We start from the raw sequence: 14,445 nt of genomic DNA, 5'->3' as shown, positions 1-14,445 counted from the left end.
GGTAACAAGCTAACAATTCACATCAAGTTTAAAGACACTGGAAGCCATAGGAACCGAATTGAGTATTTAATATCTAACTGTTACCAAGACAACCGTCAAAAGACCAGCTCCGTGGCTTTGGCTCTCAACTGGAGAACAAGGGAAGTTTTGATGCTGGTCGATACAAATAAATCTGAGCCAAAAGTCCTTCGTTTAAAGTACACGGTAAGGGCTTTAAATTATAGTATTGTTCCGTTTATATATTTGTTTTGCAAGATTTTTGATGTGAAATCGTGTGTTGAAACAGATATTGTTGTATTTGGGGATGGTCATATTGCCAGTTTAGCCAATAAAAACACACGCACTGTATATTTGGTGTTAATTTGCTTCAGTTTTATATTACATTAATCATATTTCGGCCAGAGTTCTTTCGTCACACTTCTGTGACTTCATCAGTGGTCCTCTGAAGCAAATTAACACCAAATATACAGTGCGTGTGTTTTTATTGGCTAAACTGGCAATATGACCATCCCCAAATACAATATAGTATTGTTGTTATGCAGTAATTGTCCTACCATTTCTGGAAGTAGAGACCATCATCTTCAATGTTTGTTTTCCATGCTGGTATGGGTTGGACAGTTTGACAAGAGCTTGCAAGCCAGAGAGTGTTACCTGACTCCAATAGTCTGTTTTGGCATGGGTTCTACAGCTGGATGCCCTTCCTAATTGCCAACCACTTCACAGTGTGTGGACTGGGTGCTTTATACACGACACCAGTACCAATGCTTTTTACATGATGCAGTGAATATAAGTTCATTCCCATTCAATAGTCTCTACAATATACGGATCAAAGTGTCTTTAATTCTATTGCACTATTGAGATTTCAATATTATTGACACATGGCTGAGTGGTTCAGGCACTGAGCTCACAATCATGAGGTTATAGGTTCGATTCCTGCACCAAACACACTGGATGTTGTGTTAGATTAAGAGTTACAAGGTGTCTGTTTCCATGGTTACATAGGTAACTAAAACAAAAGCTATGCTACAAATCACCCTCAATTCTGAGTGACTGCTGTATTAGTTCAGTATCTTCTTCCGCCCTTTTAAAGCCTAGACAAGCTCATGGGCCTGGCTTCCATGGCGTATGTGTTCCCCCCAGCTGGACGGGACACCAGTCCATCACAGCGTTACTCAAGAAACAAGAAGAGTGAGATAAAGTTGGGGCGAAAAAGTACAACAGGGGTCGCCACTACCCCCTACCAGAGCCTCGTGGAGCTTTTAGGTGTTTTTGCTCAATAAACACACAATGCCGAGTCTGGGAATCAAAACCGTGAGTCCGCTGCCATAACCACTGGGCCATTGCACCTCCACCTTAGTTCAGTGTAGCTATCTAATATTTTAGTCCTTTCGTATTTAAACTGGCCAAAATATTCTACCTGCTTTTATATTAAACTAGCTAGATGTGGCCTCTCACACACAATATTATTCTAAAAACTAATAGTTACCTCATCAAAATCTCAATGCTATCAGCTGATGCAGGATTCGCTCAAAGCAATGTGGATAAATAAGGATTACATTTGACAGATTAATCCAAATGCTAAAGAGCATGGAGAGATGTTGATGATGATAATGTTGCTAGTGTGTTACCATATTATTATGCTGCTATAGAGCTGTTATGTTAGCATCATAGTAAAAAATGGTGAGCTGGCTGAATCACAACTCCAGCAGCATTTCTCTGGCTTTGTGAACCAAGTTCAAATGCTGTCAAGGTTGACTTTGCCTTTCATCTTTTCAAGTACCAGTGGAGCGCTGAGGTCAGTGTAATCAACTAGACTCTAGTACAAACAGTTATATCACTGTTACCAGTCTTATTTATAATTATGTTACAGCATTATTGTGTCATACTCTTAATTCCTTCAACAGCCCAACCAATGGGAAAATCTTACTCTGAACTATGATGGTGAAATAATCCAAGCACAACTGGGACAAACTGTATCAGAGAGAGTCCCCTTGCAAGGTTAGTTGGTTCTTTTTTTTTATTCCATCATTTAATGCCTGGCTCCCATAGTCCTGTAGAATCTGACTGGGTGGAGGACTGCATCATGCTGTCTACTTAGGTATGGAGTAAAGATTATTTGCCAACATAACATGGCAGTCCTGGTTTAGGACGAATGTTGCTGTAATTTAGCCCCAGGAGACATCATCTCCAGCTGACTATACGCCACAATCTGTGTCCTTATATTTTCAAACAAGGGAATCTAGCAACCCCATTCAGCTAAAAACAATATCTGTGTATCGCGATTTCCGGGTCATATAAGGACACAGATCGTGTCGTATAGCCAACTGGAGACAATGTCTCCTGGGGCTAAACTACAGCAACATTCGTCCTAAACCAGGACTGCCATGTTATGTTGGCAAACAATCTTTACTACAAAGCACTGTTACTGAATATCTCTCATTGTGAAACTTACTCAGGTATGGTTTCTAAAGCTGGATGCTCTTCTTAGTGCTTTGCTTGTACAAGGATACATTTATAAAATAGGTTGGGACAGAGTTTTCTACAACTGGAAATTTTATATAAATACCTTTCAAACAGCATAGATTACGATTATAAAGAAATTTGTGGGAAAATTCATAAGATCTGAGTTTTTTGCCCATAACTTGGTGAACGTTTGTTGTGGATAGCAGGTACTCTTTTACTTGTTTCAGTCATTTGACTGTGGCCATGCTGGAGCACCACCTTTAGTCAAGCAAATCGACCCCAGGACTTATTCATTGGAAGCCTAGTACTTATTCTATCGGTCTCTTTTGCCACTAAGTTACGGGGACATAAACACACTACCATCGACTGTCAAGCGATGTTGGGGGGACAAACATATATATATATACACGACGGACTTCTTTCAGTTTCCATCTACCAAATCCACTCACAAGGCTTTGGTCAACCCGAGGCTATAGAAGACACTTGCCCAAGGTGTCACGCGGTGGGACTGAACCCAGAACTATGTGGTTGATAAGCAAGCTACTTACCACACAGCCACTCCTGATGAACTTTGGGAATAAAACAATGTTATTTTCATCTCTGTTCAATGTTGTTACCAGTGCCATAAATCTTTCTCGATCTGCCTCTTTCTCTTCCTTCACGGACACTACCCCTTACTTCCACTCCATTCAATTCTTTCATTCCCCACCCCTAATGCCATTTATTGCCCCATCAACACATTTTTCTTGTGTACCTAGATTTTTGTTGCCAGAGACAAGAGTTAATACTTTAAGACACCCACAAGTCCATCTCCTGTTTATTTCCCCAGTGGGAATTAAAATAGCATGGCTTTCAGTACCAGTTCTATACTATATGCACACACATTACCTACATGTTTTCATAGACCACTAAATTGAAGGAAATCATTGAGTTTAATTAAAAAGAATTCTCTACAACCCTTCTATGTCAAATTTGACACTTTAGAGACATCAGATCTTAAGAATGATCTGGTGCCTCTAAAGTGTCAAATTTGATAAAATTTAACACGAAGGGGTGTAAATAATTTTTTTTTTTTTGCTATCTCCACTTTAGAGACATCAGATCCTATGAAGGTTGGAAAGGATCTGGTGTCTCTAAAGTGTCAAATTTGATAAAAACTTGACAGGAGGGGTGTATAGAACTCTTTTTTAATAATTCTTTCTGGAATTACCCCCTTGGTGTACTAAATCTAAAGTTCTGTTTCTATGTGCTGCTACCAGGTGAAATTGAACCTCGACCAAGTGGTTTTATTGTTGGTAATTGTGGTCATTTCCCAAGCTTCACAGGTTTAATACAAGAGGTAAGCCTTTTTTTTTCTTCCGTACAATTATTTGTCATGATTATCATCATAATTTGTTATTTACACAATCATAAACACCATATAACATGCTTACTAATTCTGATATTCTTGAAAAAGCTGTCCTTAGAGCTTCCTTAATAATCCTACTGGCATAATGTCATCAAAGCTATAATAATAAAATTGTTCAGAACCTTTGCATTGCACTAATTAGAAACCTATCTGCTGAGTCAAAAGGTAGTTTGCTGTTAGTCCCATCAGAATAACAAAACATCAACTTGTGATTAAAATTCTTTTTTTTTTTTAAACAGGTTCAAATCTACCTCTGTAATCCACGAAGAGAGAAACTGATGGACAGGCATTACCTAGACATAGTAGCAAGTGAACTCAACTCACCAGTGACTTGAACTTCAGCAGCAGATATCACCTAACAACTAGACATAGGACTGTTGAATTATTTAGTTATCACATGTGTACATACTTAGGAAAATAAATACAAGATTTAAAACAAAAATATGTGAATTTGTCTATATTGCATGCATATTCAATCAGACTTAATTGTATCTGTTTAATCACCTGTTTGGTCAGGTAAGCCAGGACTGAGCAATCTAGTGTCAACACTATCTGGATGGAGTAAAAAAATTATACAAACACTTGCAACTAAATAAAAATAAAAGACAAAATTGCCAAACAACCACCGTCAGTCGTTGCTAAGGAGAAAGGAGAAACAAGGAAAACACAAACAGTAAATAATTTTCATTTATTTCAGAGGGATAAATCTGGAAGAATGGGTGGCGCCAATACCTGGACGACCATGCTTCACAGGTTTGTATGTGATACTGAATTCACCCAAATAATGGCCAATCATTTCAGGCTGAAAGAAAGAAAAAATTTATAGCCCTTAACTTTCTTTTAAAATACAACACCACTACTTTGGTTATAATTAATTTTAAAAATTATTTTTAGAAATAACTTTGTTGTTATTGAACTGAATCTAATATAAATTTGATAGGCTGAGCCCTTTAGCATCCAGACTACTCTTCTGTCCAACACGATGCCTATTCAGGCATTAACTTGTAACTAGAAGATGCTGATATGATGTGATTGCCGGTTTTATATGAATGTTACTAGACAGATCCTAACCAACAACCAGAATGTCCACGTTTTATTGAGATTAAGACTGGAGACTAGAATACTTCCACACCATTATTACATCAGACCCTCTCCCCACAACACTGAAATTCTAAATTCTATGAAAAATAGAGGAAGACATTAGAGAGCTGTGTGAGCTTAAGTTTGTTGCTAAAATTCCTGAGAATACCTGGGTCAATTCAGAAATCTAGTGTCAGCACAATATTCATCTGAGTGAGCTGAGAAGATTCATCATAAATGTTCCAGAATGAGTCGTGTGGAATTACATATATACTAATATTGCTTTTAACCCTTTAGCATTCAAATTGCTCTGCCAAATGTAGTACTTGTTTATTCACATAATTTTGAATTCATCTTGCATTATCTCATAGATTCCAGATTTCAATTTTTACTGGATCTGGATGGTTTGAACCTAGAATATTTTGGCCAAATATGGCTGGTTAAATGCTCAAGGCTTCAAGTGTCCCTATTTAAATGAAAAGAATCTCTACAAATTATTTTATCTAAGAACCACTTGCTATGTTATGTTCTAAAATCAGCCAAAACAGTTATTTGGGATGGAGTAGCTGCTACATACATTCAGCTTGATATGTAAAAGAAATGCAATCCTCTCTCCATCTCAACCAGTTCAGGAAAATCATAAACCAAGTACCACCCCTCTAAACATATATGCCAACATGGAACATAATGCTGCTAAGTAGGAGGGAGCCACATGAGCTAACACTAAGATTACCATGTAACCACAAATGCTTTATTCTAGGAGAAAATACAACCAGATTTTAACTCCAGTTAAAATCTGGTTGTATAAGTGGTAAATATGAATATTAGTAGTCTAGCATATCAACACATTTTGATCTCGATAACATCTACATCTCAATTTAATAAAGATCTATAACCTGAAAATAACAAATCTGATCATCTGGATCAAGTCAGTAATCTTGTGTCAACACAACAATCATCGGAGTGAGCTGAGTAGATTCATCATGAATGTTCCAGAACGATTTGTCTGATATTAACTCGCTTTCAGTAAATTTTCTACAGCTAAATTCCTTCCATGTCACTAACCAATTTGTCCACCAAGAGCCCTCTTGACTATGTTATCCCACTCATTAACTTTTCTTTACAGAATGTACTGGTGGATGCATTGTTATTGCTGGCACAAAAAGCAGTGAGGCTGCCTTGTACCTATCCCATTCGCTGTCTCCTTTATACAATAGTGTGGTACAGCCAATATTGGATAAAGGAAAGGGTGATTGCAGAATCAAATCATCAACAGTGTTCATAACTCAGAAGCCCTTTGACTTCTGTGTATTCCAAAAGTATAACTATGTACATCAGATAGCTACAAAAATCTTATATTATCAAAATAATGGTTTCGAATTTTGGCAGAAGGCCAGTAATTTCAGTGGGCTGGTTAAGTCAATTACATGAACTCCAGAGCACAACTGTCACTGCCTTTATAATAATGATGGGAGGGGATGAGTCAATTACATCGGCCCCAGTAGAATTTGAACTCATAACAGAGTGACTGGTGAATACCGCTAAGCATTTCATCCAGCGTGCTAACCATTCTGCCAGCTCACCACCTAACATCATAATATTAATAACTGATAGAAATATCAGTTGATTTCTACAATTCATTACATTTCCTGATGTTACCTCTAATGGCAAAAATAAACTTCCCAAGTCACCATCATAAAATGGGTGACACTAATTAGTGAGCATTTCATTTCATATGGTAATATTTAAACCAAATTTAAATAACTTTGTACTTCACTCATTCCATCTACAATTTTGGGACAAACTTCAGTTCTATATCTAAGAACCATGTCATATTGTGATAAAAGCACAGCTTTAACCCTTTAGTGTTTAAACCGGCTATATCCGGCCCAAATATTCTACCCATTTTATGCTCAAACTGGCCAGAACCAGCCTCTCACACCTACCCTACAATGTCATTCTAAAAATAAACAATTACATCTTTCAACTCTTGAAGCTACAAGATAATACCAGATTAATTTTTAAAAATGTAAATGAATAAGGATTACTTTTGACATATTAATTTGAATGCTAAAGGATTAACATATTAATACAAAAATGGCTACAGCTGAATAATTTTGCTGGAATCTAACCAAGACATGGACAATTCTAAAATCTTCACTTACCTTTATTTCAACTTGGTTAAAACTTTTGCCATTGTAGATACCAACAATGCTCCCAATCATTTCGGGTACAATAATCATGTTTCTTAAATGAGTTTTGACAACCTGCAACATACAAACAAAACCACATTTAACATGAGTTCTCAATGTTTTATTGATGCATTTATGTCAGCCTTTTTCTATGCCAGCATGAATTCGACAAGACTTCTTGAGACAGTATTTGGTGACCAAAACGAGCAGGCTTACTTGGGTGTTAGGGTCTTGTTCCACTGCATGGCATTCTGGGCAAGCATCTTTTACAAACCTACAAAAATCCATCAGAGTGGATTTGATAGACAGAAACTGAAAGAAGCCCATCATATATACATGTGTGTGCACTCCTGACTTGACATTTTGCTATGGCAGTCAATGAGCATCACCATCATACAAGTGACATGGTTTCTTTCTAGTCTTCCGTGGAAAATGTGTTTGATCAAGGGAAATATTACTTTCATTGGTAACACGAAGGGCATAAATCTGCCTCAATAAATCCCGTCTGACCTGTGCCAGTATGGAAAGGTGGACATTGAAGTATGTTAATGATGAATGGTCTTCTGTAGTTTCTACGCATCAAATTCCACCCCAAAATCTGTGGCTATAGAAGAATGCACAAGCCCAAGAGGCTGGAAACTTTTGTTTAATCCGTTATGATACACACAATCTCAAAACTTCACATAACAATTTCATGTTAATTTATACTTCAAACAAAAGTATTTTAACAGAAATACAACAATACAAGGGTTAATGTTCTCATCTATTAACCTTTAAATGGTGGACATCATTGACACGTGAGCCTCTGCTTCGTAGAATGTGCCTATGATTGATACTTAAGTGACACTTGATGAGAAAAATCAAGTCGCAAATGGAAGAATTAAACAGTGAAGATGTTTTTTCTGTCTTTTCTTAATCATTAGACGAGGTAGATAATGATGTTCTAGATAGCATGGAACAAAGTGATGCTTCCACTAGCTCTGGATGGAAAAAGTGCACCAACTTTTCTCCTTTTGTACATTTGACAACAATGCTGGTGTGTCAAAATGAATTTATGCTTACCCTGGACATGCAAAGAAGTGAATATCTGATACTGAGATTGTAAATTTTCAATTTTTGCACATTTTAAAAATGAAAAAAATTACCCTTAGCCCTTAACCAATCATTGGTGAGAACATATAAAAAGTGTTTGCATGCTTTATAACCAAGTGACAATGTAGAAATATTTTATATTTCAAATTATACCCGAATCTTAACATATTGTTATCCCCTGATGTTAATGATTAAAACAGCAAACATCAACAGAAATTTTATGCCAAGGCAATATAGAGAAGAACCTTCATAAATTGCTCACAACTAATTAGGCTACATGTTCAACCATATGGACACACCATAAATTCTGAGAATCATGGACAGCAAAATCTGAGAGAGAGAACAATGTTTTGTGGTGATTCTCTATATATGGGTCATCCCATAAATAATGCGGTTTTCTCAAATGTATGAACTTAAAGTCAGAGGGGGACAGGATAAACTACCTGCATCACCTTGCTATAAAAACAGGTAGTAATTTTACCTTGTACTTACGAAAAGGAGAAACATGGGCATCCCAGGCTAAAGCAAGTCTTCACCCATGTAAGGTATTGTATGTCTGGTGGGATATGAAAGGTTTAGTCAACTTTCAACTTTTAAACCCAAACCAAATGATAAAGATCTACTGGAAGCAGCTTAAGTCAGTGCTAGAAGAAAAATGACCATCTTTGGTTTCAAGACAAAAGGTGTTCTTTCATCAGGATAATGCTTGGCGACATACAGCAAAGATGACATTCCAAAAGCTGGAGCAGTTTGAATGGGAAACAATGCCCCACCCACCACCTGATTATCATTTATTCCAGTCTTCAAAATCATCTGGACGGGAAAAATACGAATTCTGTAGATGAGGTAAGAACAGTACTGGAAGAGTATATTTTTGTGACGGACAAGTGAAATTTGGAGGGGGGGGGGGGGGTGTCTACAAGAACATTGTAGAAAATGAAGGAGAGTATATTTAAGACTAAACTTTATCTTAATTTTTTTAAATATAAGTATAAAAAAAAAAGCCCACATTATATATGGGATGACCCAATACATGTACTACCCTTGTTAGAAACTAAAGAGTTTAATAAAATGCAGTTAGCCCATCATCATCATCGTTTAACGTCCGCTTTCCATGCTAGCATGGGTTGGACGATTTGACTGAGGACTGGTGAAACCGGATGGCAACACCAGGCTCCAATCTAAATTTGGCAGAGTTTCTACAGCTGGATGCCCTTCCTAACGCCAACCACTCATGTACAAAAATATATGTTTTGATTGAAATTTCTTGACACAGCACAGGAATCAGAGATGCACATTGTGAATATGGCTTTTACCATCCAAAGTAGGTTGAATACAGTTAAGTTAATGCCATTCAGACAGCAACAAATGCAGATCTCTGCAGCATAGGACTTAAACACCAAGTAATTTCATATAGGAAAGTTGCAGAAATCTTAATTACAAAGATACAAAAGTAATCAAAGAAATGGGATTATTGACATCTTGATTACTAAAAGGAAAAAAATAGAAATTATTTTTAGAGGCTTCCATGTTCTTTAGGATCACCTAGTCTTCTGCTTGTAAAAGCTGTTTCATTGACAATGGCAGCTTCCCAAACTTCCCTGTACAACCAATTAATTTCCTCTTATTCCAGCCATATTGCACTGACTCTGGACTCCTGACAGTGTGAACTCTCAACACAGATATATAAGCTGTTATTAGATATAATAATAAAAAATTTTTTTTAAATGACTTACTTCTGGTTTCTCGAGGGGTCCGGCCTTTTTCTTTGCCTTACGAAGACGCTTGATAAGGGCCATGGGCTTTCTCTTGAGTCCCCGAGTAAACCGACGTCGGGCTCGACAATGAAACAGCTCCATCAACTGTTCACTGAAGAAAAAAAAAAAAAGGTGTCAGCATTTACAACAAAATTTACAGAAGAACAGGTAAAAATGGTTTATTTCCGTAAGATAAAGAATTGATTGTAATTTCTTACTCTAAAGAAATGTTTCACAGCAGCTAAATGTAATTAGCAATTTTATAATAGTTGTCCCATCCCTGAGGGGAAAGGGAAAATACTTCGGAATTGGCATAAAAGAATAAAAAAAAATTCAGAATTGTAAAAGAGAATCTCTTGAGGATTTTAAGAGAAAGCTATTCCATAATTCATCATCATGGTTAACATCCATTTTCCATCCTGGCATGGCTTGGACAGTTTGACTGGGAACTAGCAAGGTTTCTACAGCTAGATATCCTTCCTAACGCCAACCACTCCGAGGGTGTAGTGGGTGCTTTTTACATGCCACCGGCACTGGAAATGGCCACGTTTGGATGGTGCTATTTACATGTCACCGGCACAGGGAGCTAGTCAGGTGGCTCTGGCAACAACCCATGCATGAATGGTGCTTATTGCGTGCCACCATTCTGCCAGTAATTTAAAATCTACCACTATATGGAAATATTTGTTCAATAGATTGAAATATCAAATTTAAAGGGGACACAAAAGAGAAAGTAGCAGCATATTTACAAAAATAACCAGAGATCATTCACACTGCAGCAGTGCGACTGACGTGCCAGCTCCAGGCAGCAATAATAAATAGTCCAGTTGAAATCTAATGGGTTTAATTTATTAGAAATTAACCCATCTACAGATGACGTCAGCTAACAAATGCTTCCCCTAGGTTTGGTTATCAATCACCACTGTTGGATGAATATCCCGTTGCGGAGATATTGAGGTAACCTTACATTTGTTTATAAGACAAATGCAGACATAATTATCAATATAGCAATTAGACATCAAATCACTGATAGTAAAAATTAAAAGATGCTACTTGGTTACCCCATAGTAGACTGATGTCATTTAAATCGTGGACCCTGTGCAAAATATGATAAATGGAGAAGACTGCATCTCGTACACTTTGCTTACGTGGTCACGGGTATATGAAATAATGTTGCTTCCTCTCCAGTTATTGCAGTAACTTATGTTTATATTGAGTGGAAATACCCCCAATATAAACATGGGACAACAAATACTCTTGAAGACAATAGTCATCCAGTTAAAGAGAAACAACCACAACTCACTGCATATATATATATACACACACACACACATAATCAGTTAGAGCATCTGTAGTTGCTCAACATTCTAAAGATAGCATCCAAACTACCCTCTCAAGAGAAATTCTTGATTTCTAAAGACGATGGGATTGTCATAGATGGAATAATTTTGGAATTTACCATAATTGTGGTCACAGGGGTATGTTCAAACAAGGCTGACAATTTTTCATGATTTAGCTTTGAATCTTATAGTAACCCTTTTGATACCAACCCGCCTGAGACTACCCTTTGTTAGTAAATACGTACACCCGGTGGTTAGAGTTTTTGTCACGCTGAAAACGGGTGGTGTACGTAATCTTTACCTCCGACAACAACTTTACTTGATTTTTAAATGTTCATTAATGTTTCGTAATTAACTGAACTAAAGAAAAGGAGGGATTCTATTTTTCCTCAACTCAGAATACATTATGACAACGAAAGGGTTCGCAGGAAGGCTATTTAGATGATTTACAAGTAAATAATCAAAGCCCTTTTTTTCCCCAAACCCTTCCCAGCAAAAGGATGACAATATTTTCTCTTAAAATATAAGAAACCTATGTAAATTACAAATATACTAATTTATCCCTTTTTTTGATGTTCATTTTTCCACACTTGTAAGGGTCAGACAGAATTTGAGTTTTACAAAGAATAAGTCCTGGGGTCGATTTGCACGACTAAAGGCGATGCTCCAGCATGGTCGCAGTCAAATGACTGAAACAAGAGTATATATATATATACACGATGAAATTCTTTCTTCCGTCTACCAAATCCAGTCACAAGGCTTTGGTAGGATCGGGCTACAAGATACTTGCTCAAGCTTTCACACAGTGGAATGGAACCAGGAACCATGTAGTTGGGAAGCAACCACAACATCCACAGAAAATACAATTATATCGACAATAGTTTCAGTGTTTATAACATGACCAAAATTAGCCCCTATGCAGTCGCTGGATTTGCTAGTAATAGCTACCAAATCTCTCTCAAATAACATCATAACACCCTCAAATAAGACAGCGGATAATATAGTCCCTGAAAATAAGATGGGATGTGCATGGCTGGAATGTCGTCGCTTAACAGGCCTTCAGGGCTGACTTGGGGCTAAAGAAGCAACACCAGTGAAAAGAATTGAATACGATCCTGTTATCACGGTCACATGGTGGCTTGCTGGTTTGATTTCTCTCTCTTTAAGTGAAGCCATGATTTAGTAAGTAGGATATTAATCATAATTATTAATTATAAAAAGTAAATTAATTTACCTGGACATGTCGAGAAGTTGATCAAGGTCCACACCTCGGTAAGTGTACTTACGGAAAGTACGCTTCTTCTTCTTTTCGATAAGGTCGGCGATATCAGCTTGTTCAGACTGAAACGTGCAACAACAACAGGTTTACCACGATTGCACACACATTTTAGCACTTCATATGCATAAAGTATTTAAAAGCACAAAACCATTTAAATGTTTAATGGAAAATTAAATGAAGATGGTTTAAAGATGATGAAGATTATTAAAGATTTTTAAGCCGAGAAAATATTAAGCACTTACCATGATGGCTGAATCTGACAGGAAAGGCAAAATTTCTGACGCATGCGTAAAACTATATTCCAGATCGGAAGTTTAAAATCGTCATATCCGGTTTAGTATAAATAAACCGTTTCCATCCCAACTATCTTTTTATTTGGTTCAGTGATGGGACTGCGGCCATGCTGGGGCACCACCTGGCATGAATCGATTTCCCTGTCTCAGTTTGTGCTTGAGACAAGGAGACAACATGAGTGTTAAGGACCTAGTCTTAATCAACCGAGCATGTTTTCTTCATAATGTCATAATCTGAGAACCCTCCGGCCCTGTTTTCTCAGGTCATTACATCAAAACTCCATAAACTCAGTTGCAACATAAATAAATTAAACCAAATACACTCATTACAGCACATCCATTTGATAACAAAACTGGCTGTGATGCTGTCGTATTTGATCGAAAATCGCTTGTCAACTGGCCTTACCTCCCTTGACATGAAAGCTATTGGAAGCTCGTTATAAACGTGTTAAAACCAAAATCTGTCCACAACTCATGAACAAAAATAGGTGCGGGATGGGAGTTGAGAGGGAGAGAGAGAGAGAGAGAGAGAGAGAGAGAGAGAGAGAGAGAGAGAAAGTCCTTCATTAGAAAAATAAATTATGTTATAGGAAGAGACAGGGTGTGTGGTTAAAAAATTCACTTCCTAACCACATGGCTTCAGGTTCAATCCCACTATATGACACGTTGCGAAAGTTTTTTCTGCAGTAGCCTAGGGGTCGACCGAAACCTGTAAGAAATTTTGGTAGTTGGCAACTGAAGGAAGCCTGTCCTATATGTGTGTGTTTTTGTTTCACCCACCCCCATCTGCTTCACACCAGGGGGTGGTTGTTTCTGTCCTTGGAACTTGGCACTTCATTGACAATAACCATAGAATAAGGACCAGACTTAGAAAAACAAAACAAAAACAAATTAGAACTGGGGTCAGTTTGCTTCATTGAATCCTTCAGGGTGGTGCCCCAGCATGGCCACAGTCAATATATAACAATAGAAATTAAGATGGTGAGTTGGTCAAATTGTTAGTACAGTGAGCAAATTGTATAATGACATTTCATCTGTAGTAATGCCGTGCGCATGCGTAGTCTCACGCATGCGTGGAATTCAACAAGCAAGCTTTCCCGCTTCTATTCTAGCTCTTTCTTGCTGGCCAGCAATTGAGCATGGACGTGTTTAGCTGTCACTCTCCATCTTTCGGACTTACGCTCGACAGCTCACTTACATCCACATAACAACGTCCCAACAACAATGCTCACACACACAGAAGCTGTAACAACAAACAAGAGCTAAAGATGTATATATTTACCACCTAAATAAATGTTGTTTAAGTTGATAGTCTGGAGTTCAGCATTCCGTTATATTTCTAATTTTATATAGGAAAGTCAGGTATACATCTAATGATGTATAACCAACTTTCCTATACTGGTGACCCCCGACGTGATTCGAACACGCAGCCCGCTGAGCTGCTATAACCCACTTTCCTATACATCTGTCTTTATGTTCTGAGTTCAAGATTTCACTAAAGTCCACTTTGCCTTTCATCCTCCTGAGGGGTCAATGAAATA

At 37.5% G+C, this 14,445-nt stretch overlaps 2 protein-coding genes across 4 annotated transcripts in view; one reads left to right on the top strand and one right to left on the bottom strand.

Annotated features, from left to right (window-relative positions):
* The window catches only part of LOC106874798 (uncharacterized), a 123,323-nt gene extending 119,010 nt beyond the window's left edge, over positions 1–4,313 (top strand). For all 3 annotated transcript variants that reach the window (XM_052973967.2, XM_052973965.2, XM_014922654.3), the window contains exons 6-9: positions 1–204; positions 1,905–1,998; positions 3,723–3,802; positions 4,111–4,313. The exon at positions 1–204 is cut by the window's left edge and continues 161 nt beyond it. In XM_052973967.2, the coding sequence (XP_052829927.1) occupies positions 1–204; positions 1,905–1,998; positions 3,723–3,802; positions 4,111–4,206 (474 nt within the window). In that variant the 3' untranslated portion in view covers positions 4,207–4,313. The remainder of the gene's footprint in view (positions 205–1,904; positions 1,999–3,722; positions 3,803–4,110) is intronic.
* Positions 4,314–4,540: 227 nt separating this feature from the next.
* Positions 4,541–13,298, bottom strand: LOC106874802 (small ribosomal subunit protein uS19). Its single transcript, XM_014922658.3, has 5 exons — positions 12,854–13,298; positions 12,567–12,673; positions 9,972–10,104; positions 7,117–7,218; positions 4,541–4,673 (listed from the first exon to the last, which is right to left on the bottom strand). Exons 1-5 carry the CDS (start codon positions 12,854–12,856, stop codon positions 4,560–4,562), a joined length of 459 nt encoding a protein of 152 aa, XP_014778144.1. The 5' UTR covers positions 12,857–13,298; the 3' UTR covers positions 4,541–4,559.
* Positions 13,299–14,445: the final 1,147 nt, after the last annotated feature.

The sequence above is a fragment of the Octopus bimaculoides genome, chromosome 16 (genome assembly GCF_046866305.1).
Source record: "Octopus bimaculoides isolate indiv1 chromosome 16, ASM4686630v1, whole genome shotgun sequence".
Lineage (NCBI taxonomy): Eukaryota > Metazoa > Mollusca > Cephalopoda > Octopoda > Octopodidae > Octopus > Octopus bimaculoides.
This window is presented reverse-complemented; position numbering and strand designations above follow the sequence as displayed.

Coding starts and splice junctions, on each gene's coding strand:
- LOC106874802 (XM_014922658.3), bottom strand. Junction 10,105..12,566: donor CAACTTCTCGACATGTCCAG/GTAAATTAATTT, acceptor TTTTTTCTTCAG/TGAACAGTTGATGGAGCTGT. Junction 7,219..9,971: donor GACCCCTCGAGAAACCAGAA/GTAAGTCATTTA, acceptor TGTATGTTGCAG/GTTGTCAAAACTCATTTAAG.